Raw genomic sequence first — 24,915 nt, 5'->3', positions numbered from 1 at the left:
AACACCAGACTGATACCTATCAAGATTATTTGTGAGGATAACATCAAGAAGAGTAGCCTTTTCTGGGTGTTTGGAGTCACACATTGTGGGATTGGTAATAACCTGAGAAAGATTTAGGGAGTCCCATTGCTTTAGAAATTGGTCAGGTGGTTTAAGCATGTCCCAATTTAGGTCACCTAGCAGGACAGATTCAGACTTGGTGTAAGGGGTCAGGAGAGAGCTTAGGGCAGGTAGGGTACAGGCCGGAGCTGATGGAGGACGATAGCACCCAGCAACAGTCAACAAAGAGCTATTTGAAAGTTTAATACTTAAAACCAGAAAATCTAATTGTTTGGTTAACATCAGTATTCAAAACACTCTTCCTTCACCACGTCTCAGTAATGACCAACCCATCTGGATTGGAGCTGTGAACCCACACTTTCAATTGATCAATTTTAAGTAATACGCTTCTAGTGTTAACGTGCAGAAACCCCAGGATTTTACGGGAGCAGATATCAGTGTAGCGGGTAACAGAGCACAAGTCAGAATTGGGGCTAGCAACAGCAGATGCTTCCCATCAGAACATGCCTCCCTCCTTCTAGAATGAGATTTCAGACCATCCTACAAGAGGCCGAATTATACGAAATAAGTTATTGAACTTATTTAGGTCATAACGCCTTTGTTCAGGGTTACCATAATAAACCAAATATATACCGTGTATTTTCAAATATTGAGCAGATTCAGGTCATTACTGAGGCGGAACCATGTCGAGGGAGATTTTGTAACAAGAAAAGAGGAAGAGTGTTTTCGGTGGACCGGAAGTTGTCTCCCGGAGTCACATTGAAAAACGAAAATCATTGATAACGTTAGCTACGCTTGTAGCTACTGTCAAGTAAGTCAATGCGAAAATATGAATTTAATTACCGATTTAATCTTGTGTTGTTAGTACACAGCATAACTTTTTGAACGTGTCAAACCTGTTTGGGATTATTCCTTGAGACGAGTACTCCATGATAGCAAGAGAGCTAACAACCAGTCATAGAAATCAACAGAATATCTAAGCTAACGTGTCAGCAGCTACTCTTTTTACGCCACTTTGATATCGATGTGACTTTTTCGTAGCAGGTTGGGAGAATTTACGCAGTAGATTTAGGATCATTAACGTAAAAGGTTAGGAGACTTAGGTGGTAGCAAAAAATGGTTTCATAACGTACTACGAAAATCACCTTGTATCAAAGCGGTATGAGAACATTGTCTCAGCTAAATTAGTTAAGAGAAATACTATTTTCAGTTGCGATAGTGACTTTTTCGTAGCAGGTTAGTATAATTTACGCAGCATGTTATAATAATTAACATAGCAGGTTAGGAGACGGAGGTTAACGTTTGGACATAGTAGGGTAAGTTTAGCGAGAATACTTTCATAACCTGCTACGAACATCACCCTCTATCAAAGCGGTTCGTAGCTATATCTCAGGGGGCACTACCTGAAGTGTAAACTGCGTAACAGCAATACACTTCAAATCAAATGTAGACCTTACAGTGAAATGCTTACTTTACAAGCCCTTAACCAACAATGCGGTTTTAAGAAAAATACCTTTAAAAAAATTTAAAAAAATAACAAATAATTAAAGAGCAGCAGTGAAATAACAATAGCGAGGCTATATACAGGGGGTACCGGTTAGTCAAGGTAATTGAGATAATGTATACATGTGGGTAGAGCTATTAAAGTGACTATGCATAGATGATAACAGAGCAGTGTAGAAGGGGGGGGGGGGGGTTGCAAGTAGTCTGAGTAGCCATTTGACTAGATGTTCAGGAGTCTTATGTCTTGGGGGTAGAAGCTGTTATGAAGCCTCTTGGACCTAGACTTAGCGCTCCGGTACCACTAGCCCTGTGGTAGCAGAATGTACAGTCTATGACTAGGATGGCTGGAGTCTTTGACAATTTTTAGGGCCTTCCTCTGACACCGCCTGGTATAGAGGTCCTGGTTGGCAGGAAGCTTGGCCCCAGTGATGTACTGGGCCATACGCACTACCCTCTGTAGTGACAGCCAGTCAGGATGCTCTCGATGGTGCAGCTGTAGAACCTTTTGAGGATCTGAGTACCCATGCCAAATCCTTTGTCTTCTTAGGGGGGAAAGGTTTTGTCGTGCCCTCTTCACGACTGTCTTGGTGTGCTTGGGCCATGTTAGTTTGTTGTTGATGTGAACACCAAGGAACTTGAAGGTTTTTACAATTGACATGAATGGTCTAACATTTTTTTCCTAGGGCACGCAGTGGAGCAGCATACAGACTCATTCATTCCTGATGACTCCACTTGAATAATCGTAGATATGTTTATCTCAAGGGTGGCCCCTCGCCTCAGTCTGCTTTGCAGAGCAACTGGTAAGTTTGTCAAGACACACATCAGATCTATAGCTAGCTTAAAGTGGAACTGACAATATTTTAACTACTTAGCAGATGTGAAACAGACCATCATAATATCAGTAAAAAAAAGTCAAATGACCAGTTTATGCTACAAAACCAACTTTATAAGAGGTTTTAAATGGAGGTTATATTTGACTCAACATTCCATGATGTACACTAAAGCATTGTTGGCAGAATAGATGGATGCAGGTCAATGCATGATAAATATAATTCACCGATACATTTCTTGGTAGTCCAAAACATATTGCTATCAAGTTGTAATTTTACAGCTGGCCTGGTGCATTGTTTGCTGCCTCCATTCGGTTGTTTTGGTTTCCATGACAAAAAGGGAGGAATGTAATTAAGGCTGTCAATAAAATCAAACGAGCAAAAGGCAATGATCACTAGTCAGTCATAACATAGGCTTGCATATCTATTTATGTAGCAAGCTAAAAACACAGCGCCTAACGCTAGCTGGGAGGATGTCATGTCACTTTCTCCTCATATCGTTTTTTTTCGGTGGCTCTACATGGCTAGAGATCCAGGTGTCGTTTGGTTAGCTAGCAAGAACTTGATTGAATTATCCCGTTAGCATATCTCCTGCGATCGCAAATTCACTCAACTTGATTTCGGAGCACTTTCGTCTGTGTGCCAGAGCTCAGAATAACTGATGAATTTTCGAACGCGCAACACCTGTTAAAATAGGACCGGTGTCAGTAAACGTAGGCAAAACAAATAAGTTAGTCACAAACGCTCTAGGTAACATGTAACCAGCTCTGCTAGGGCAAGTAAAAAGGTCAGAGGGAGGTGTTCTCTCATTTGTGTCAAAGTAGCTTGCTTGCCAACTTTAGCTGTTTAGCTTGGTTGCAGCCAAGCCGCAGAAGGATGAGGAGGCTACAATTATCCATCGTTTATCAGTGGAATTTTGACGGCCAACTAACTAGCTGAACAGTTTGAGAGGGTTTATCTAATGTTCCTTCTTAGATTTGAGCTCATCTTGCTCTGGTTAGTATTAGTTGTTGATGTGCATAACTGAGGGAGAGAGAGCCTACCCTTTCATGGTTGTTGGATCAATAGGATTGTAAAGTTCCCAAAAGTAAGAGGATTCATGTGGTATTGACATATTTGCAGAAATCCATTCAAGTATATTTTGTGGCTTTTGGCGAATGCGTTCTATTGATCTTAAGTCGTGCTGTTGCTACTGACTGAACACAACGTCCAGTTCAAAGTGAATGATGGCAGGCCTGGGTGGAAAATGGCTTGTTTGTATAAAGGCCTACTGTAGCTCTGATTGGCTTTGGTAAACAGGTCTGTGTAGACTCCGGTCCTGGACGAGACGGATGTTTTTATTCAGTTTTATTTACTGCAGTGTCTATTAATTGTCCAAATGCATGGCTGATTTCCCACTCTATATTGCTATAGAATTTTCCCAGGTGCCTTAGTAAAAGCAATTCCCAAACATTCTAAGAATTTATCAAAATGACCATATCTAAGTGCTTGCTTGTCAGAATTTTTTTTTTTTCAATTGTCATATTCTTCCTGGGGGAGTAAATGAACAGATTTTAATACTATTTTATGTTTCTAAAATGCTGCCAATTCCACTTTAAAATGTGGCACTATCACTTAAATGGTAAACTGATACAATTCTGTTTATTCTCCAACGCTCAGGTGTACTTCAGACTCCAGTACAGTCATTGCGTGGATCTCTACTGGCCGTCTTCCCTGCTTGCTGCTCTTCTCTAAATGGAAAAGCCAGAAACTATGGAACGGCAGCAGATAACTCACAGCCTCCTCAACCGTGGGTGGCACTGGAGCCAGACCTGGAAGAGTTCCTCGTCCCTCGTAATCTCTCAGTGTCCCCACTGGAGAGCTGGCTCTCCCTGCACTACTCCCTCCCTCCCCTGCTAGAGGCTCCTCAGCCCCTGGAGGAAGGAGGTGTGATGGTGGACACCAAGGTGTTGCCCCCATTTGCAGTCCCTCTACTGGAGGAGAGTGATGGCTCCGTCACGCCCCTCAGCTGTAAGAACGTGCTGGAGATCCGGCGGCGGAAGATGAACAGGCACAAGTACAAGAAGCTGCTGAAACGCACTAAGTTCCTTAGGAGGAGAGTGTTGGAGGGCAGGAGGAAGAAGAAGCAGGTCAGTGTTTTGGTTGGAGATGGAAGGAGAATGTTGTGCTCTTAATTGTTGTTCTTATGAGTATAAACTCTTAACGGGATACTCTGGGATTTTGGCAATGAGCCCCTTTATCTACTCCTCCAGAGTCAGATGAACCCGTGGATACAATGTTTGTGTCTCTGTCCATTATGAAGGAAGTTAGAGGTAGTTTCACAAGCCAATGCTAACTAGGCGTTTGCTCAGTGACTGGAAGTCCATCGGTGTCTGTTGGATGATACCTCTAACTTCCTTCAAACTGCATTCAGAGACATAAAATGGTATCCACCAGTTCACCTGACTCTGGGGAAATAGATAATGGGCCCTATTGCTCATTGGGGTGGCAGGTAGCCTAGTGGTTAGAGTGTTTCAGGTTGCCGGGTCGAATCCCAGAACTGAACTGAAATGTGTCATTCTGCCCCTGAACAAGGCAGTTAACCCACTTTTTCCCGGTAGGCCATCAATATAAATAAGAATTTGTTCTGACTTGCCTAGTTAAATAAAGGTCAAATTAAAAATGACAAAATCCTTAATTATCCCTTGAACTGCTTATCACTCACAGCTTATGTTACCTCAGTAATAATGTCCCCACTGCTTTGAACAGATTGTAACACTTATTACATTCCCTGTGAGCGCTCTAATAGTGTATTTACTGTACTTGTGTGCAGAAAGGCTTTGAGAAGGATCTGCAGAGGATCTGGATGAGAGCTGGACTGAAGAAAGCCCCAGAGGGATGGAACACACCCAAAATCTTCATTAAACAGTACAAGTCCAAGAGGGGATGAAGAAGAGTACATGCAGGGCTGAAAGCCTTCTGGCACACCGCTGACTGACCCACATACTGGGTCATAACAGGACACGTACGCTTTTCCTCAAACACAGCAGAGCAGCCTGCTCTCCTTTGCTACTTGTCAGTGATTTGGACATTTTCCAGATGTTCTCTCCTGTTGAGTGTGATGTTCATTGTAAGTAAGTGAAAATGAACAATAAAGCTTTGTTTCCCATCCTTATAATTGTATCTACTAATCTTATTTAATATATCATGCCAGTATGTTCATACCTGCTTAGCATAGACTGCTATATTATTTTATTTATACCTTTTCCTTTGCTATTTCGTGAGAGAAACAGTGAGTGGCAGTATTGTACAACCTCTGTTTCATTGAACCTGGGAGTCTGAAAGATGTTAAACTGACATAGTCCATTGTTGTTCAGTGAGTGACAAAATGGTAAAACAATATTCTGGTATCGTGATATTAGGTCAGAAGAAGTGGTCACTTTCAAAGATGCCAATGTGTAAAGCAGGAGACGAGAAGATGCACTCCGTCTGTTTTCTCTGTCGCAGTGCCAGGAGGTGTAGGGTTTCACAGGCACGAGTAGGAGGGGCATACCCTGCTGGTCTAGACTCTGGAGAAGTCTGTCGTTGTGTTGTTGACGCACTTTCTTCAGGTGTTGCTTTCTTCTGTCCATTGATGCACACACATCACCGTGTTGCAGCCTACCATCTTTTCTCCCAGCTTTCGAGGCGAAGTTGGACAAGAAAGACAAAGAGATGTTGCTGCTGTTTCTGAGTAAGTTCCAATTTTTGTTTTCACTATAACGGAACAAAAGCTTTAATGTTTGTCGACCCTGCGCCAAAATGATAACGTTAGTCGACCCTGCGTCAATGCAGTCAATGCAGATTCATTTAAACGTATTTAGCATGAGTATAGTATGGCATATATTATTATTATTATTATCCTGATACCAAGTAACTTTACCCTGCCTTTAGGTACAGACAATGTCTACCTCAAATACCTTGTACCTCTGCATCAATGATCTGTTCAATGTACTCTGTATATCACAAAATTCTTATGTAAAATAGGTAAAGAAGAATGGACAATCATGTCTGCCTCTGGTATTTGGTGGCGGTTGGGTGCTTTTCTTATGGGTTCACTCCAATGTGTTTTGAGTTAACTGCGGTCAGAGTGGGAGAGTCAGCACAATCCCTGTAGCCTGTCATTATATGTGCCAGTAAATGAGGGAGAGTCTCACCATAAGTGGGCTGGAGTTACTCAAGATACAGGGATTACCACTTAAACTCAATTTAGGGCCTTAGACAATGTAATTCAATATAGGAGGCTATCAACATGTAGAGTCACCGATTTTCATGAATTCTTACTTAAAAATTGTAATTATAATGACAATGTTCATTGAATGATTTACCAATATCGTGGTCGTTGCAGAAGTTGGTAGGAAGGAAACCAATTTATTCTGCGTATCATGTGTCCATGCATGCCCTAGGCCAGAGGCAAACTGCGATTTACAGGAATGGACAGGAAATTCATACCCTCTTGTTAGGGATGGTTTACAGATTCAGATATTGACTGATTCCAGCCTCGGCATAATGTCAACAAAATGATGCTTATCAGGCAGGATGTTCCTTCTAGAGCAACGAGTGTCTCTGAATTGACCCTTGTGTATATAGCTGAATCTGCAGCTTGGTTGAGTTCTTACTGAGCTGTGCTGTTGTGCTCCTCAAACTACAGTGTCATTGGGGGAGAAAAAAAATTCCTGCACATAGTTTAAAAAATATTTTTTATTTTTACAAACTGTCTTTCTGTTTGTGCAACTAAACTATGTATTACCCTCCTGAGCAAAATAATACAGCATGTACATGTTTTTTTACTTAAATCATTTCCCCACATTCAGTAATGTGAATCATTGCTGTAGCGATTCACCTTCAGATGTAAGTTATTGTGAAAGTGTCAGTCATTTCAGTAGCAGGTAGTTAAATCTTTAAGTGTTAGTATTGTATGTCTGGACCAGAGACGGGGTACGATTATTATCTTTTTTTCTGTCCACAGAATTGTTTATGTCCTTCAGTGCTGCTCATACCACAGTTCTCCAGCATGTTGTCGCACACACAACCAACCTTGGACTTACGCTTGAGCTCATGGACTCGCATAAACATGTTGATACTAGAGATGAGACATTGCCTCGTCTAGATGGTTATATCATAAGAAACATCAGCACCTCAAGTTCAATGCCTTCACCAGACAAGAAATAGTCATTTTAATCGTAGGAGAACCTTTGAAATAAATGTTATTCCAATGCCCCTAGAGACCAGCAACTAATTACATAGGGAGTAAGTTTACTGACCGTAAATAAGTAAAAACCACAGTTGATGTGAAACCATGACAGGACTGTATTAGAATGCATCAGAGGAGATGAGCAAGCATTTCCTGTTAGTCTACACCAGTTGTATTTGGAGCATGTGGCATTTGACAGTTTAGTCAATAAGCAGACACTATTAACCAGGGCAACTTACAGGAGCAATTAGGGTTAAGTGCCTTGCTTAAGGGCAAATTGGCAGATTTTTCACCTTGTGGCTCGCTTATTCGAAACGGCGACCTTTCGGTTACTGGCCCAACGCTCTTAAAACACCTTAAGGATCCGCCCCTTTTCAATTTTCACCTAAAATGACATGCCCAAATCTAACTGCCTCTACCTCAGTACTACTATGCATATTATTGATACCATTTGAAAGGAAACATTTTGGAAGTTTGTGGAAATGTTAATTGAATGTAGGAGAATTAACACATTAGATCTGGTAAAATATAATACAAAGAAAAAAACATGTTTTATTTGTCTTTTTTTTTGTATCTTTGAAATGCAAGAGAGAGGCCATAATGTATTATGAAAGACCAGGTGCAGTTTATATTTTGGCCAATAGATGGCAGCAGTGTACGTGCAAAGTTTTAAACCTATCCAATAAACCATTGCATTTCTGTTAAGTGTTGTTTCAAGACTGCCCAAATGTGCCTAATTGGTTTATTAATACATTTAAGTTCATAACTGTGCACTCTCTTCAAACAATAGCATGGTATTCTTTCACTGTAATAGCTACTGTAAATTGAACAGTGCAGTGAGATTAACAAGAATTGAAGCTTTCTGCCAATATCAGATACGTCTGTCCTGGGAAATGTTCTTGTTACTTACAACCTCATGCTAATCACATTAGCCTACGTTAGTTCAACCATCCCGCAGGGGACATACTGATCCTGTAGAGGTTTTTAACCACTTGATTTGACGAGTCTCCCTGAGTCATCACTTTTCCTCATGTGAGGGGATTCTGTCAGATCAGCAGATGAACAAAACACCTGGTATCTACCGTCTCTGCAAACCCCACAACCTTAAAAACAGCATAGGCCTACTCAAAACTCTAAAAACTTGACTTTCCATTTTTATGGTGTTAATTTAAACAAAACATAAGCCTGCCTGCTAAACCTCTAGAATTGATCGAGAATAGCTCCCCTAACATTGGTGTATGAAATACAATAGACATCTATGATCTAAGTAATGGTCACCCAGTTGTAACGCTGGGCTGTGGCAGTGGGCACTGGCAGGCTGTGTTTACCCCCAGGACTTTGGCCTTGACAGTTTTTAGCAGGGGAATGAATAGAGCCTCTGTGTTGCTGCCCGGGCTGTATGCTTCTCTCTGCATCTGGCCCTTAGGTAAACAGCAGATGTAATAGCGCCTAGTGAATATCTGGGTTAGAAATAGCAGACCTGCTACAGGAATGCCTTCAGTCCCAAAAGGCTAAACATTGAAATATAGAGAAGTGTATATACTTCTCCCTGTCTCATTCTTGCCCCTTCTTGTTTTTTCTCTTGACCTATTTTCTGACTCTTCCTCCACCCAGTTGTCTCATTGAAGCAGCTGTTAGACCAGCCAGCCTTAACTACTGTTTAAGCTATCTGTTCACAACAGCGCAGTGACCACAACTCTGGTCAGCTCAGGTCCAACCCTGCCAGATGAATAGTTATGGTTCCTATGATGACAATGGCATTTTCTGTTATTTGTTACAGGTTCTGCTGTCTTCTTCATGCCCAGTGGTAAGTCCCCATAACATGCAACCTTGACTGTATTACACATTTTTATCCACAACATTTATGCCTCTATTTGCTGTTTACATTTAGTATAAGTGTGTGTTTTTTTAGGGTTATGTTTTTATCTCTCCATGATCTTGTTGAGAAATGTTTTAATTTTGTGTGTTTTTTTTCCTGTTGCAAAATGTACAAATAAGTCCTGTGTGTGTGTTGCATTAGCATGGGGCCAGAGCAGCAGCAGTCTAGGTGTGGTGGTGGAGGCCCGCAACATCACCCTCCCAGCTGGGACCCTGGCGGTACTGCCCTGCAACAGCCCCCGCATGGTGTGGACCCGGGACCGCCTGAAGGACCGCCAGAGGGTGGTCCACTGGGACCTGGTCCGGAGCATACCAGAGTACTCTGTGGAGAGGATACTGGACATGTCCCCCGGGGTCAAAGAGCGAGTCTACAATGGGTTCAACAAGGGCCGCATAACCATCCCCAAAACCGCCTTCACTGACGGGAACTTCTCCCTCGTCATCAACAGTGAGTTGGGCCCGTGGTATACTGTATGCTCATGACTGTACAGAATATTACACTCATTTATGTTACTCGAGAAAATGTCATTGGAATGTGTGTTATGCCAGATGTGGGAGCAGCTGACCGAGGTGTTTATAGTTGTAACCTGCACCACCACTACTGCCAGCTGCACCAATCCATCAAGATACAACTCAACACCACCAAGTCAGGTGACTATCCACAATAGGTATCTGAATCATGATGATTTGAATCGTCTTCCATACAGTATCTATTATGCTTAAATGAAAAACGCTATTCACCCTGTTCCATCTCAGCCCGTAAGGAGAAGCGGTACTGGGACGGGGACAAGACAGTGTTTGTGGTGTTGCTGGGGAGCTCGGTGGTGTTGCCGTGTGTGAACCGGCGGCCCCTGTGGACTGAGGGCCAGCAGGAGGACCAGCAGCAGGTAGCCCACTGGGACTGGCAGCCCCCTGGGGTGAGACCTGATTTGGCTGACCGCCTGGTGGACCTGTACGCTTCCGGAGAGCGCAGACAGTATGGACCGCTCTTCCCTGTGGATAAGATGAGTGTTTCTGAGGATGCCTTCTCTGTAGGGGACTTCTCTCTGACCATCTCTAACCTGCAGCCCATCGACAAGGGCCTGTACTCCTGCCACCTGCACCACCACTACTGTGGCCTGCACGAGAGACGCATCTTCAGACTCATGGTGGGGCCTCCACTCCCCCCACCTCCTCTGGTCCTCACTGCAGCTCCTGCTTTCCCCGCTGTCCCCCACGCACTCCCCAATGACGACCCAAGTAAGACACTCTGCATATCCCTTTCTCTTAGGGTTTATTCTCTGATTGGAAGTGTGAACCATTTTTCAACTTCATTAGAACATGGCGGGTACAGTTAGAATGATTTATAGTTGAAAAGAAAGGGCTTTATTCTATCTTCTCTCTATATTCTCGTTCACATTTTCCCTGAGCTTCGTTTTCCCTAATCTGATTGGTGTTTGTGTCTGCCTGTCTTTACAGCAGCCTGTGTCTAACTGAGAACACTGTTCCTGGGGTATATTTATTGGTCATATTTATAGGCATTTTTGGCCAGTTATGTCAGTGCATCTTTGTGCGCCAGATCTCTTCTCAAACTTTTTCTCTGTCTGCACAAGAGGAAGGGGGAGAGAAAGAGGGAAAGAAGGAGTGGGCGAAAGAGGCAACAAAAACAAAAGAAACAGATGGAGAAAAAGAGGGTGAGAAAAAAAGAATGAAAGAATGCATTTGGCCGCAGATGAGCTGACAGCGAGGGGGAGAGAGCGTTGAGAGCCCTGGAGTGTTGAGAAAGAGAGAGGGTTTTGTTTGGGGAATCTGACTGTTGGCTGCAGGCAAGCCTGTCTGAAAGTCTGTCTGAAAGGCCACTAATTGGCCAAAACGGAAGTGCTCTCATTTTCATTGGAGACCTTTTTTAATTTTTCTGTAGTTGAGCAAATGGCTTAGTTTACAGGAGGAGCCATTATAGCTCAACAGGGGCAGTCAAGCCAGACTCCAGGGGAAGGAGGGCACATGGTGAGGCTTTGCAACTGGTGAATTGGGATTTCTGTTCGTCTCTTTAAGTTTCATTATCTCTTTACAGTATCCTGTCTACAGAGTCTCTCTCCATCACTAGTCTGATTCTCTCCTTCTCCCTGGCCTCTGGTTGGGGCGTGTTTATCAGCAAAAGGATGAAATGTGCTACATCTGTTCAGCACCTGGACCAGCTGGGACATGAAAGGGGAACAGTGGGGGCGGTGTTGGCAAGGGTTGGTTCAGTGTTAGATGTGGATCCTCCTTTGTCCTTTTAAGATGGGTTGATCCATTTAACAGCATTGTAAAGTATGCAGGGAAGAAGTTCACATGGATCAATGCAGACAAATCTAGAGTTCTTTGCTTTGATTTTTACTTTTTGACTTAATCTTTCTTCTACTTAGTTGTGCTTTTTCCCTTGTTAAGTCCAGCCAACTCTTATCCCCGTCCTCTGCAATTGCAGCAGCCATTATCCCACTTTTTTGTTACACTGTAATCATTTATGGCAAGCTAAAGTAGAGCTCGGTGTTGTTGTGAGCGCCAGAACCTGGATAAGTCAGCCAAAACATTTAGAATCGAAAATAACCAGAAATGCAGACCAGGTCAGATTCCTTCAGCTCATTGGCTTGCTAATTAACCACAGTCTTTCAACAAGACTAAAACCACTCGCTGTGTGACCTCTGCACGGCACATGTCACATTGTGTTTCTGCGTGTAAGTTCTTGTCTGATCTATCAGGGGAATGGAAACGGGCAACAGCTGAGATACGGAGAGAGAACTGAGGCAAGACTAATTGTTCTCCAGAGATAGTTGACCTTGACCATGACACTGCGGTTTCATGCATATTAACAACATTCAAAACAGACAAGAGATAATTAGCAACTCCGATGCCACTTGGGAAGTGTTGAATTAGATTAATTCAATACAATTTGTTCTGTAAGACTGGTTGGTGCAGTTTGCAAGATCCACCCAGGGATGGTATCTGTCTTCCACTCATTTCTTATTTTAAGCCTGCCTCAAGCTAATACCTATCCTCAGGCAAGTTTAATCAGTCATGATGTGTCATAACATACAGACCAGTCAAAAGTTTGGACCCACCTACTTATTCAAGGGTTTTTTCTTTATTTTTACTATTTTCTATATAGTTTTGACGTCTTCACTATTATTCTACTATATATTCTACTATAACACACATGGAATCATGTAGTAACCAAAAAAGTGTTAAACAAATCAAAATATATTTTACATTTGAGATTCTTCAAAGTAGCCACCCTCTGCCTTGATGACAGCTTTGCACACTCTTGGCAATCTCTCAGCCAGCTTCATGATGTAGTCACCTGGAATGCAAGTTAACAGGTGTGCCTTGTTAAAAGTTAATTTGTGGAATTTCTGCATTTGTGTGTTTGAGTCAGTTTTGTTGTGACAAGGTAGGGGTGGTATATAGAAGATAGCCCTATTTGGTAAAAGACCAAGTCCATATTAGGGTAAGAACAGCTCAAATAAGCAAAGAAAAATGACAGTCCATCATTACTTTAAGACATGAAGGTCAGTCAATCTGGAAAATATCAAGAACTTTGAAAGTTTCTTCAAGTGCAGTCGCAAAAACCATGATGCGCTATGATGAAACTGGCCCTCGTGAGGACCGCCACAGGGAATGAAGACCCAGACTTACCTCTGTTGCAGAGGATAAGTCCATTAGAGTTAACTGCACCTCAGATTGCAACCCAAATAAATGCAACAGAGTTCCACTGTTCAGAGGAGACTGCGTGAATCAACCTTTCATGGTTGAATTGCTGCAATGAAACCACTACTAAAGGACACCAAGAAGAGACTTGCTTGGGCCAAGAAACACGATCAATGGACATTAGATAAGGTCATTAGAGTAAACTGCACCTCAGATTGCAGCCTGAATAAATGCTTCACAGAGTTCAAGTAACAGACGCATCTCGGCATCAACTGTTGAGAGGACACTACGTGAATAAGGCCTTCATGGTCAGATTGATACAAAAAAACACACTACTAAAGGACACCAATAATAAGAAGACTTGCTTGGGCCAAGAAACACGAGCAATGGACATTAGAGCGGTGGAAACCTTGCATTTTTGGTTCCAACCACCGTGTCTTTGTGAACAGATGAACTCTGTGAAGCATGGAGGAGGTGGTGTGGTAGTGCTTTGCTGGTGACACTGTCTGTGATTGATTTAGAATTCAAGGCACACTTAACCAGCATTGCTACCACAGCATTCTGCATCAATACACCATCCCATCTGGTTTGCGCTTAGTGGTGCTATCATTTGTTTTTCAACAGGACAATGACCCAACACACCTCCAGGCTTTTATTTTACCAAGAAGGAGAGTGATGAAGTGCTGCGTCAGATGACCAGGCCTCCACAATCACCCAACCTCAAGACAATTGAGATGGTTTTGGATGAGGTGGACCGCAGAGTGAAGGAAAAACAACCAACAAGTGCTCAGCATATGTGGGAACTCCTTCAAGACTGTTGGAAAAGCATTCCAGGTGACTACCTCATGAAGCTGGTTGAGAGAATTCCAAGAGTGTGCAAAGCTATCATCAAGGCAAAGGGTGGCTACTTTGAAGAATTTACTATATGTTTTGTTTAACACTTTTATGGTTACTATGTGATTCCATATGTGTTATTTCATAGTTTTGTTGTCTTCACTATTATTCTATTCCGTAGAAAATAGTACAAATAAAGAAAAACCCTTGAATGAGTAGGTGTGTCCAAACATTTGACTGGTACTGTATCTGCGGATGGGCCAATGAGAACAGATTTAAAAGAAACAAATGCCTCTAGGGGATGGAAAGCAAAAGTATATTAGTGTCATCAGCCTTCCCAGGCTTGGTTAATACAGTTCTCCACCATCATTATCCCCAATGACTATCATTTATGTTCTCACCCAGCAGGTGAGAGAGACACATGTGTAACAGTGGCAAGCTGATTGATGGTTATGGTGCAATAATTGTGTAATGGGAAGGTATGGTACATGTTATTGTGTGCAGACGGTTTGGAAGTAACAATTTGATATGCCAATTTGTAATAGCTATTTTCGTTGATTTAAATCACATGGTTTTCACAGTTAGCAAATCCCGTTCTCCCCCGGCTCTGTTATTTTGCTTCATTAATTGTCTGAAACCTGGCAGAAGTGGTGTTTGTGTTGCACAGAGCATGACTGTGAGGTGAGTGTTGTCAAATGTCTGCTTACACTGACCAGTCAGACTGGTGGAGTTTCAGGGACAGAGAGGCAACAACAGCTAGGGTTCATTCTTTATACTTTGCAAAACATTGTCTGTGTTTATGAGAAAAGGTAAATATCTGGAAAACTAATTTGGACAGGCTGACCGCACATAACAGAATTCCTCCCCTCGGTCCTTCCTTTCCTCCCTCTCCTCTTTCTTAGTTAATCGGTATTTCTCTTTTTAAGGTATGCAAGTCATTACAGGTCAACTCTTCCTTTACTCACGGTCTCTGAAAAAAATTAAAACCAGCCTAAAAATAGTGGCACAACTGTTTTTCAATGATGCAGAAAAAACATGTAATTGTTGTTCAAAATGCAATATCAATGGATAACACTGAGTGCACAAAACATTATGAACACCTGCTTTTTCAATGACAGACTGACTGGGTGAAATCTATGATCCCATTATTGATTGTCACCTGTTAAATTTGCTTCAATCAGCGTAGATGAAGGGGAGGAGCCTGATGAAAGAAGGATTTTAGGAAGGTGGCAGCTCAATATTAGGAAGGTGGCAGCTCAATATTAGGAAGGTGGCAGCTCAATATTAGGAAGGTGGCAGCTCAATATTAGGAAGGTGGCAGCTCAATATTAGGAAGGTGGCAGCTCAATATTAGGAAGGTGGCAGCTCAATATTAGGAAGGTGGCAGCTCAATATTAGGAAGGTGGCAGCTCAATATTAGGAAGGTGGCAGCTCAATATTAGGAAGGTGGCAGCTCAATATTAGGAAGGTGGCAGCTCAATATTAGGAAGGTGGCAGCTCAATATTAGGAAGGTGGCAGCTCAATATTAGGAAGGTGGCAGCTCAATATTAGGAAGGTGGCAGCTCAATATTAGGAAGGTGGCAGCTCAATATTAGGAAGGTGGCAGCTCAATATTAGGAAGGTGGCAGCTCAATATTAGGAAGGTGGCAGCTCAATATTAGGAAGGTGGCAGCTCAATATTAGGAAGGTGGCAGCTCAATATTAGGAAGGTGGCAGCTCAATATTAGGAAGGTGGCAGCTCAATATTAGGAAGGTGGCAGCTCAATATTAGGAAGGTGGCAGCTCAATATTAGGAAGGTGGCAGCTCAATATTAGGAAGGTGGCAGCTCAATATTAGGAAGGTGGCAGCTCAATATTAGGAAGGTGGCAGCTCAATATTAGGAAGGTGGCAGCTCAATATTAGGAAGGTGGCAGCTCAATATTAGGAAGGTGGCAGCTCAATATTAGGAAGGTGGCAGCTCAATATTAGGAAGGTGGCAGCTCAATATTAGGAAGGTGGCAGCTCAATATTAGGAAGGTGGCAGCTCAATATTAGGAAGGTGGCAGCTCAATATTAGGAAGGTGGCAGCTCAATATTAGGAAGGTGGCAGCTCAATATTAGGAATGTGTTCTTCATGTCTTATACACTCAGTTCAAATTAAACCACATGTATTGGTTATATACGATCATTAATTTCACTCAACATGGATAAAATAAAACGGGACTAATATAATGTTCCACCACCAGCCTGTGTTTATAACACAGTGAGTGTTCATAGCAGACCAGTGAACCCACAGTGTTGTCCTCACACCTTCAGGCCACAACGTGGTTGAACTTGAGAGGCCACGAGTCGTCAACGTCATCCTCCCTGAGCACCGAGGGCACTTCTTCCAGCAGCTGGGTTACATCCTGGCTACCTTCTTCCTCCTAGCCTTCATCATCACAATAGTCACTGTGCTTACCCGACGACGCAGAAAGCGAGGTAGCGTGTGTGGGTGTCTCTACTGTATGTATCTCTGCATGTCTCTTTATCACACACAGACACACTTTGAATGTGCTTCAATTTACAACACATGTCCTTGATTTAATATTTAAATCAGTTGAGTGGCTGTGTGATTTTGTGACTTGTAAATGGTATGTTAAAGGTGTGTTAATCTTGTTTCAGGGCTGGAGTATGACCTGCAAAGATCTAAATGGTGAGAATCGATTTAGTAAGGTGGTCAGCGGTCACACTTGATAATGAGAATATTACTCATTTTAAGGAGGACCTGAACTCACTGATTAAAAAAAAAATGACTAACCACTTCCCTCTCTTACTGGTAAACAGGAGGGGTCATTTGACTGGCCATGGGGACATTGCATTGGACGCCACAGAGCTGAAGGTCTGCAACCAGGAACACCTGAATTCAAGTAAGGCTCCCATGCTGCCTGTAAGCCCTACATCATACCGACTAGAGTTTGAACAGGGCGACTGGTATCAATAATGACTGTTGCTGCACAGAGCTCATACTGTATATCATGACATGTCAAATTGAATGACCAACCCTTTTTTGCATTTCTATCCTTAGATTACAAAAACAACTTACTGAAAGAGAGAGATATGTCCAAAGACCGCAATAAAGGTAAATGTATGTGACACTATGGGTTCCAAACCACAATTTCATGCCTAATTGAATGGCTTTCTTTTTGCTAATGTCACTTCTCATTTCTTTCCTATTATTCTCTTCCCTCCTCCATATCTCTCTCTAGAAATGGATGGAAAGTTGTGGAAGTGAGACAGAAATAGCTGATATGCTGCTGGCTGGTCCAGGGCAGACGTACAGGATGAGGAAGTAAAGGATTATAATGGTGGAATTCAAAGCGGAGGACAGGAGGGGGGGGACGCTTTCTCTTTTTATAGACACCCCCTTACCAAACTCTCTTACCAAAACATTTCTATTGCTGCGCCAGTCAACGTTTGTTTTATATTTTCATACTGGTAAAGTCTATATTCTGATCTGCTGTGATTTTAACATGGCTAGATATGTCTTCGATTTTGTATTACACAGATATTTGACGTCAAGTATTTTATAGAACAATAACACCGTGTACTGTACAGCCTTCCTTTTTGTATGTAACAAGACACTTTCTGTCACTGTATTCCTTTAATTCACCCTTTAAACCTTTCATTTTCAGAATGCATGGTGTCTTTTTAATGTGTGTGGGAGAACTGTCGTGTTCCATGTGTGATTTCATAGCTCATAACGCGTTAAGTTTATTAAAGATTTCCACAAACCTTGCTGTAATTGACTGGTAACACATTACATTAAGCCAACGTATCCTTTCTGTAAAGAGTCATAAGTAGTTTATAGTCAGGCTTTTAATTATTCATTGGTAGATTGCTTATAAATGAGTAATAAGACATTATAACTGTATCCTTACCAAGTCCATTTGTGATTGACGATCATGGACCACAAAGAAGTCTATACATGTAATGGAACTCAGGAAAACAAGCCTTGAACAGAATCCAGATGTGTTTTTTTAGGAATGTATGTTAGGATATGTACGTTTGTATGTGAGGGATTGTCTATTTGCGTAATGCAGGCTTGCAGTACACTACATTTTGGAGCTGTCAAGTTGACAAGCCAACGAATCTTGCAATCTAGGTTATTAGGATTTGTGTAGAAACGGGAACGAAGAGGACTAAGTTTGTAGAAGACGTCATATTTTTCAATTACTGTAATTGGATAAAGGGGTCCTGACACTTTCAGTTTGGAAGCTTTACTTACAAGCAAGTTATCTGTGCAGTAGCATGCTGGTTCATTATCTTCACTCTAATAAATATTAATTTAAAAAACAATACTGGGTTGACCATTCTTTAATAATTGTATTACAATGTGTACATTGTGCTACTGTTGTATGAATAGGAAGAACATCTAAAGCCAAACCCATTGCTTTAAATCAATGGTTAAATAAGATTTTCTTGAAGAGAGAGCTTAACAAGACATTTTTTAAATGAACCTTATTCAAGAAAATAACGTTTGTCATTAATGGTCAAGAGTATTTGCTGGTAGAGGTTAGAAACCACCATTCATTCCATAGCTTTCAAGCAGTAGCTGTAGATAGACGCTGCTGCCACTGTACAGCAGCACAAGACTACCACCTACTGACGAATTGGACGGAAAGGTGATCAAGAAAATCTGTACACCTTAATAATATTGACTATAATTATTGTAATGAATTAGTAATTATTACATTAATTTACAGTGATATCGGGTATTGGATATATTGTATCTAGGTTGTAATATTTAGATGACTGTAAAGAAGGCTAATAACGAAGATGATTTATTATATTTATATATATATAATTTTAGTAATCAATATTATCAACAGTTAAAACTATTACTGAAAATCAACACCAAAGGTTTACTGAATAAAATGTGTTCTCCAAACCCTTCTTTCTTTATGGTGCAGACTGCAGTACTATCTGTGACTAGTCCTGTATAATGGAGAACATTAGCAGTCTAGCCTAAACACACCACTAGATGACAGCAATGTCTAACGAATTACTGGAAAAAAATGGAAATATTCCCAACTCGATATCGCAAGGATGTGGACCGTCCCTTCCTGTTTTAGTACCGAGAGAGCCACCGTACCGAGACACATTGGAGCTGGAATACAGTCACTTAGAACTCGATTATGTCTAGATTTCTACTTAATTTATCAAAGACAAGGTTATTTATTTTCCAGCGTGAGGTCTACAGTTATATTTATTCATGCTGTCACGGTAGCATTTCGTCTTAGACGGATAGATAGACAGATAGCCTCATAAACCTATTTATTATTGCACTGCCAACCCTTGTTCCTTTCCTGTGTCAATGATTGTCCTACCCTCACTCTCATGGCGGAGACTAAAATAATTTATCACATTGACGAGGAGGAGACTCCTTATCTAGTGAAATTACCCGTTTCTCCTGAGAAAGTCACTTTAGCGGATTTTAAAAATGTCCTTAACAATCGTCCGGTCAATAGCTACAAATTCTTTTTCAAATCCATGGACCAGGATTTTGGGTAAGTAGCCACCATGAAAGCGTACCATTTCTTCGCCGTGAATGTTGTAGTCTTGTTTTTTTTTAAATCATAGAAGTAAACATGTAGCCCAGCCCTGGTTGGTTACACTGACAACCATGTGTCCAATTTCACAACAAAGGTTGCAACATTGTAACATTCGCGCAGGACTGTGCGGTGTCTAAATCTGCTGTTTGGCACCTGTTCATTCATTGTATCCAATGCGCAATATAATAGATCCTCATTTGAAGTTCGGACCCGTCACACCAATATCCCATGATGACACTTAACATGATCCGCTTATATTGTTGTCGATGTTGGTTGTGAGGTTACTGTAGCCTGGACGTTTATAAGGCTGCGCTGTGTGGGCATCATCATGTAATAAGCATATCTAACATGATATGCTACGTTGACAAAGCCTCCACATGTTCGCTGTTTGGCACTAGCTCGGGGTCGAATCCAAATGAATTATTGCCAGACGGGTTTCTCTTGTGTGTTTATGACTTTGGAGCGCGTATGTGAATAGGGAATAAAGAGAGAGAAGAACAGAAAAAGTAGATTGGAGATTGATGCCGATAATGGCCACATAGCCTAACTGTAACCAATCATGATTTTCAGGAGACAGCCATCAAACGTGACTGCGTGACTCTATGATGACAACTTTGCCATATATATGTCTTGTTAATCTTACTTAATGTAATAAAATAGGCTATAACATTTCATCTGATGCGTCAAATAAGCTTCTTTAATATTCCAATTGAGTGAATGGTCACAGTAGGGATCATGTATCCCTGTCATGGCCCTCTGTCTTACAGGCACGCGCACGAACACACACACACACACACAACAAACACACACATCGTTTACATACAAAGGTAATATCCTCCGATGCTAGGCAGAAGGTGAATCAAGCGAACATGGAAAACACAACGCGTCATATGCTCGTCGTGCATGTTACAACGAATGGGTTAACCATCACGTCGTTGATTTAAAAGCTTACTCTTCGTTGTTTGGATTTGACCATTTTTGTCATTTCGCCATGGGACTGTAGGCCGCAAATCAGCTGAAAATGCTCTGAGTAGAAACATGGCTGCCCGGTAGATGAGCACCCCCTGAAAGAGGCGAGTGTCGTGGACTGACGGCCTGCCTTAATCGTCTAATGCAGCGCAAGAATTTGCTTGACATACCTCACGTAAATGTGCCGAACAACCTTGCTAACACTGATATTCTATTTAATAAGTAACGCGCGTTGTAATTGTCCATGTCACTGCTTTTATAGTTATGCCTATTGTCCTGTGAATGGACAGTGTACAGTGGACTATTTTGGCCAAAAGATTTCCAACTTTTTTCTTTGTGACCTGGTGGCATGTCATCAGACATTTAATGAATTATCACTGTCATCAAATAGGTTGGTATATGACTGACTGATTAGATGTTGAATAGAGTTGTTTTTATTATAACCTATGGTCTATTCACAGATTTATTTATTTATTGTAGAGGGGATATACCCTCTTTTTTCTCAAACGTTATTTACTAGTATTAGTTCAGAATGAATAGAGGAAACGTTCATGAGTAATTCATCATACATACTAAATATAAGAATGCATGATTGTAGTTAGACCCATGTTTTTATTATAAGTAGTACATCCTCTCAACCTTTTCTTTGCGCTCATTATTATGTTGTCGTCACTCAGTCTTTCTGCGCAGACTGATACTCCCTCAGCCATACAGGCCTATAGAGATGGTAAACGTTTCTTGTTAATAGAAGGTGTTTGACCTCTCGCCCTGCGCCCCACGACCCCCCACCCCCTGCTCCCATACATTCAGACAACATGGACACCTCCAATAATAGGAGGTCAGAGGTCCACTTGTTATAGAGTCCTCCTTGGAGGATGACATATTTGTGTCAATGTCTGTTTCTCCTCTGACAAGCTCACACCATCACAAGCATGTTGCCAAGCACCACGCAGGCACACACACGCACACACACACACACACACACACACACACACACACACACACACACACACACACACACACACACACACACACACACACACACACACACACACACACACACAGTTCTGTAGAAGCCCTAACTCTCCATCTGGTGTGAATATGATTGTACTGTCCTTATTTGAATTGAGTCATCACAGTGAGTCATCATATTGACTGTTGTATTAGCTGGTGACTTTGTGCTGAATGCAGTCAGCTGCTATCCAGTTGCCAGTAAGGTACACTTAATTCCTTTTACCAATAGGTTATTGTGCTACTGGACTATTGTTCCAGTAATTCTGCTATTGAAGATGTTTAGAGGCGATTGGCTAGCCCAGCTGTTTTTAGTACCAGGTTATCACAAACATCAAAAGATGAAACCCACACACAGAGAGACAGGCAGTCCTTTGTCTAACACACACAGGCTAGAAACGTCACTAGCTTGGACATTTCCCACAGCAGGCAGCACGACCTTGTGAGGGAACTGGTTTTTACTGGTGGCAGGTTAGTTAGTTAGTTGGGTCTATACTGTGGCCTCAGCAGGGCCTTCTGTCGTGTCCCTCTCCCTCCAGTCTGTCCTAGTGCAGGACTGAGACAGACTGCTCCATGGGGCCCCAGGAGAGATGATCCACCACCTGATTAGGAAAGCAAACACAACATGTTTGCTCTAAAGAGTTAAAGTTAGGGTTAGGGGTTGTTGAACACGCTACAGTGTACAGTGTTTTGGGCCTATTCAATCGTTCACAAGAGCTGGTGCTATATGTCTTGTCATGTCAATCAACAAATTTGATCTATTGGTATCTGTACTAGGATATCATTGCTAGATTGTTTCACACACTGAACATCACATGTGAAAGTGAAATCGTTGAGCAGGCAGTGTTGTACTGGCTGTACAACTGGCACAGTACAGAAACAACACTGATGGTCAGGGACACACAAAGGATCATATGGCTGGTACCACATAGACTGCATAGGTTGCCTTTAGACACTAATTGGTCTTTTGACCAATCCGATCAGGTCAGATAAAGATCTGATGTGGAAAGATCTGATGTTATGGGTCAAAAGACCAATAAGTGGAAAAAACAGATCCGAATTGAGCGACCTATATACATGCACCAGAGAGTTGCAGACAGGTACTGTATGGCTGTTAGAGAAACTAGCTGGGGCCTTATAAGACTCCTGTAGAGAGGAGACACGTGGAATCCCTTGCAGTTATTAGACAGTGTTTGATTTGTAAATGTTCAGTCAGTGCAGGGTATTACATAGTAGACCCCCTGTTGTGAAGGGGAGGAAGACAATGCGTTTATTTCATTGTAATGAAATATTTGTTTTGTGCTTAATGATATCAGGATTAGTGGATGTGCAACACATCATTTTTTAATGAATTGTTTGTCCAGAAAATGTATTAAGTCCATCTGTGTATGATTATGATTAGATTGTTTAGCTTATATCTCTTGACGTATTGCGTGTCTGTAATTAGCAGTTAAAGCATAGATTTGTGTAGCATAGGATTTAAATCTGGGTTGCTGTTGAGTTTTTATCCCACAACCGCCTGGTAAAATACTACATTATACTGTAATGTATACTTGTTCCACCACACAAATTAGTAGTGATTTGTATTTTTCCAGCAAATTCACAGTAAATTCAACCCATGTAGTAAAATAGCCTTACAGTCTCAGTATCACTTGATAGCTTTGATGTTGATAATATGCTGTTTTGCCGTGGCAACGGTTGAGATGTTTGTTGAGACCTCAGTAAAATCTTTGTCATAGAGGCTCACTGAAGCTAATGATATAAGGCAAGGACATCAATGCTCTTGGTATGATGAATACTCAGCTCCACGTGGAGGGTCAAATCTGCTGGTTCTGCACATGCTCTACTCTTTTACATCACTGAGAATATTCATGTTGTTATTATTACTGTACACTAACTTGGATACGTTTGAGAACCTGAAGTTTCAGGAAGAGGATGGAGGGTTGAGGACCTGATCCTCTTCAATTATTAAAGACATTTTCATCCTCATTTGATTCACACATATTTTGTGTACTGACTGTTATGGTGAGTGAAAGCCATGGACTGTGGACCAGTGTACAGCCTTCTGGTTGGCCCAGACTATAACCAGCCGGCTGGTTGGTCGCCCCTCCTGACCCTGTGCTGTTGGCCCAGACTATAACCAGCCTTCTGGTTGGTCGCCCCTCCTGACCCTGTGCTGTTGGCCCAGACTATAACCAGCCTTCTGGTTGGTCGCCCCTCCTGACCCTGTGCTGTTGGCCCAGACTATAACCAGCCTTCTGGTTGGTCGCCCCTCCTGACCCTGTGCTGTTGGCCCAGACTATAACCAGCCTTCTGGTTGGTCGCCCCTCCTGACCCTGTGCTGTTGGCCCAGACCATAACCAGCCTTCTGGTTGGTCGCCCCTCCTGACCCTGTGCTGTTGGCCCAGACTATAACCAGCCTTCTGGTTGGTCGCCCCTCCTGACCCTGTGCTGTTGGCCCAGACTATAACCAGCCGGCTGGTTGGTCGCCCCTCCTGACCCTGTGCTGTTGGCCCAGACTATAACCAGCCGGCTGGTTGGTCGCCCCTCCTGACCCTGTGCTGTTGGCCCAGACTATAACCAGCCGGCTGGTTGGTCGCCCCTCCTGACCCTGTGCTGTTGGCCCAGACTATAACCAGCCGGCTGGTTGGTCGCCCCTCCTGACCCTGTGCTGTTGGCCCAGACTATAACCAGCCGGCTGGTTGGTCGCCCCTCCTGACCCTGTGCTGTTGGCCCAGACTATAACCAGCCGGCTGGTTGGTCGTGCTGTTGGCCCAGACTATAACCAGCCGGCTGGTTGGTCCTGACCCTGTGCTGTTGGCCCAGACTATAACCAGCCGGCTGGTTGGTCGCCCCCAGCCTGACCCTGTGCTGTTGGCCCAGACTATAACCAGCCGGCTGGTTGGTCGCCCCTCCTGACCCTGTGCTGTTGGCCCAGACTATAACCAGCCGGCTGGTTGGTCGCCCCTCCTGACCCTGTGCTGTTGGCCCAGACTATAACCAGCCGGCTGGTTGGTCGCCCCTCCTGACCCTGTGCTGTTGGCCCAGACTATAACCAGCCGGCTGGTTGGTCGCCCCTCCTGACCCTGTGCTGTTGGCCCAGACTATAACCAGCCTTCTGGTTGGTCGCCCCTCCTGACCCTGTGCTGTTGTCTCAGACTATAACCAGCCTTCTGGTTGGTCGCCCCTCCTGACCCTGTGCTGTTGGCCCAGACTATAACCAGCCGGCTGGTTGGTCGCCCCTCCTGACCCTGTGCTGTTGGCCCAGACTATAACCAGCCGGCTGGTTGGTCGCCCTGGTTGGTCTCCTGACCCTGTGCTGTTGGCCCAGACTATAACTAGCCGGCTGGTTGGTCGCCCCTCCTGACCCTGTGCTG

General features: G+C 42.8%; 3 protein-coding genes across 6 annotated transcripts in view; all 3 read left to right on the top strand.

The window, feature by feature from the left end:
• The first annotated feature begins 734 nt into the window (after positions 1-734).
• Positions 735-5,547, top strand: aurkaip1 (aurora kinase A interacting protein 1). Its single transcript, XM_046364331.1, has 4 exons — positions 735-871; positions 2,247-2,363; positions 4,053-4,522; positions 5,206-5,547. The coding sequence occupies exons 2-4, from the start codon at positions 2,312-2,314 to the stop codon at positions 5,320-5,322; spliced, it is 639 nt and encodes a 212-aa protein (XP_046220287.1). The 5' UTR covers positions 735-871; positions 2,247-2,311; the 3' UTR covers positions 5,323-5,547.
• A 389-nt stretch (positions 5,548-5,936) lies between these two features.
• Positions 5,937-18,302, top strand: LOC124045910 (matrix remodeling-associated protein 8-like). Of its 3 annotated transcripts, none has more exons than XM_046365710.1 (10): positions 5,937-6,105; positions 9,386-9,412; positions 9,626-9,931; positions 10,033-10,134; positions 10,240-10,722; positions 16,281-16,454; positions 16,629-16,659; positions 16,791-16,873; positions 17,032-17,091; positions 17,213-18,302. In XM_046365710.1, coding segments are annotated over exons 1-10 (1,287 nt in total). In that variant the 5' UTR covers positions 5,937-6,086; the 3' UTR covers positions 17,215-18,302. The 3 variants fall into 3 exon arrangements, with proteins under 3 accessions (XP_046221666.1, XP_046221664.1, XP_046221665.1); XM_046365708.1 differs by having other exon boundaries at positions 5,938-6,105; positions 17,032-17,085; XM_046365709.1 differs by having other exon boundaries at positions 5,940-6,105; positions 16,281-16,445; positions 17,032-17,085.
• Positions 18,303-19,093: 791 nt separating this feature from the next.
• LOC124045909 (segment polarity protein dishevelled homolog DVL-1-like) overlaps positions 19,094-24,915 on the top strand; it is a 67,835-nt gene continuing 62,013 nt past the window's right edge. Inside the window, exon 1 of one of the 2 annotated variants that reach the window (XM_046365706.1) lies at positions 19,094-19,513. In XM_046365706.1, coding sequence (XP_046221662.1) covers positions 19,344-19,513 — 170 coding nt within the window. In that variant the 5' untranslated portion in view covers positions 19,094-19,343. Of the gene's footprint in view, positions 19,514-20,361; positions 20,919-24,915 lie in introns of those variants that run through there. The other variant, XM_046365705.1, reaches the window with a different exon arrangement.

Source organism: Oncorhynchus gorbuscha, linkage group LG10 (assembly GCF_021184085.1).
Source record: "Oncorhynchus gorbuscha isolate QuinsamMale2020 ecotype Even-year linkage group LG10, OgorEven_v1.0, whole genome shotgun sequence".
Classification (NCBI taxonomy): Eukaryota; Metazoa; Chordata; class Actinopteri; order Salmoniformes; family Salmonidae; genus Oncorhynchus; species Oncorhynchus gorbuscha.
The sequence above is the reverse complement of the archived record's forward strand: the minus strand, read 5'-3'. Positions and strand labels throughout refer to the sequence as shown.

What these genes read in the sequence shown, in the direction of transcription:
- aurkaip1 (XM_046364331.1), top strand. Translation starts at nt 2,312, where the DNA reads ATGTTTATCTCAAGGGTGGCCCCTCGCCTCAGTCTGCTTTGCAGAGCA. An exon ending in TCTGCTTTGCAGAGCAACTG is followed by an intron (nt 2,364 to 4,052) that starts GTAAGTTTGTCA and finishes TCCAACGCTCAG; the next exon opens with GTGTACTTCAGACTCCAGTA. An exon ending in GCAGGAGGAAGAAGAAGCAG is followed by an intron (nt 4,523 to 5,205) that starts GTCAGTGTTTTG and finishes ACTTGTGTGCAG; the next exon opens with AAAGGCTTTGAGAAGGATCT.
- LOC124045910 (XM_046365708.1), top strand. An exon ending in CTTCTCCCTCGTCATCAACA is followed by an intron (nt 9,932 to 10,032) that starts GTGAGTTGGGCC and finishes GTGTTATGCCAG; the next exon opens with ATGTGGGAGCAGCTGACCGA. An exon ending in GACCTGCAAAGATCTAAATG is followed by an intron (nt 16,660 to 16,790) that starts GTGAGAATCGAT and finishes ACTGGTAAACAG; the next exon opens with GAGGGGTCATTTGACTGGCC.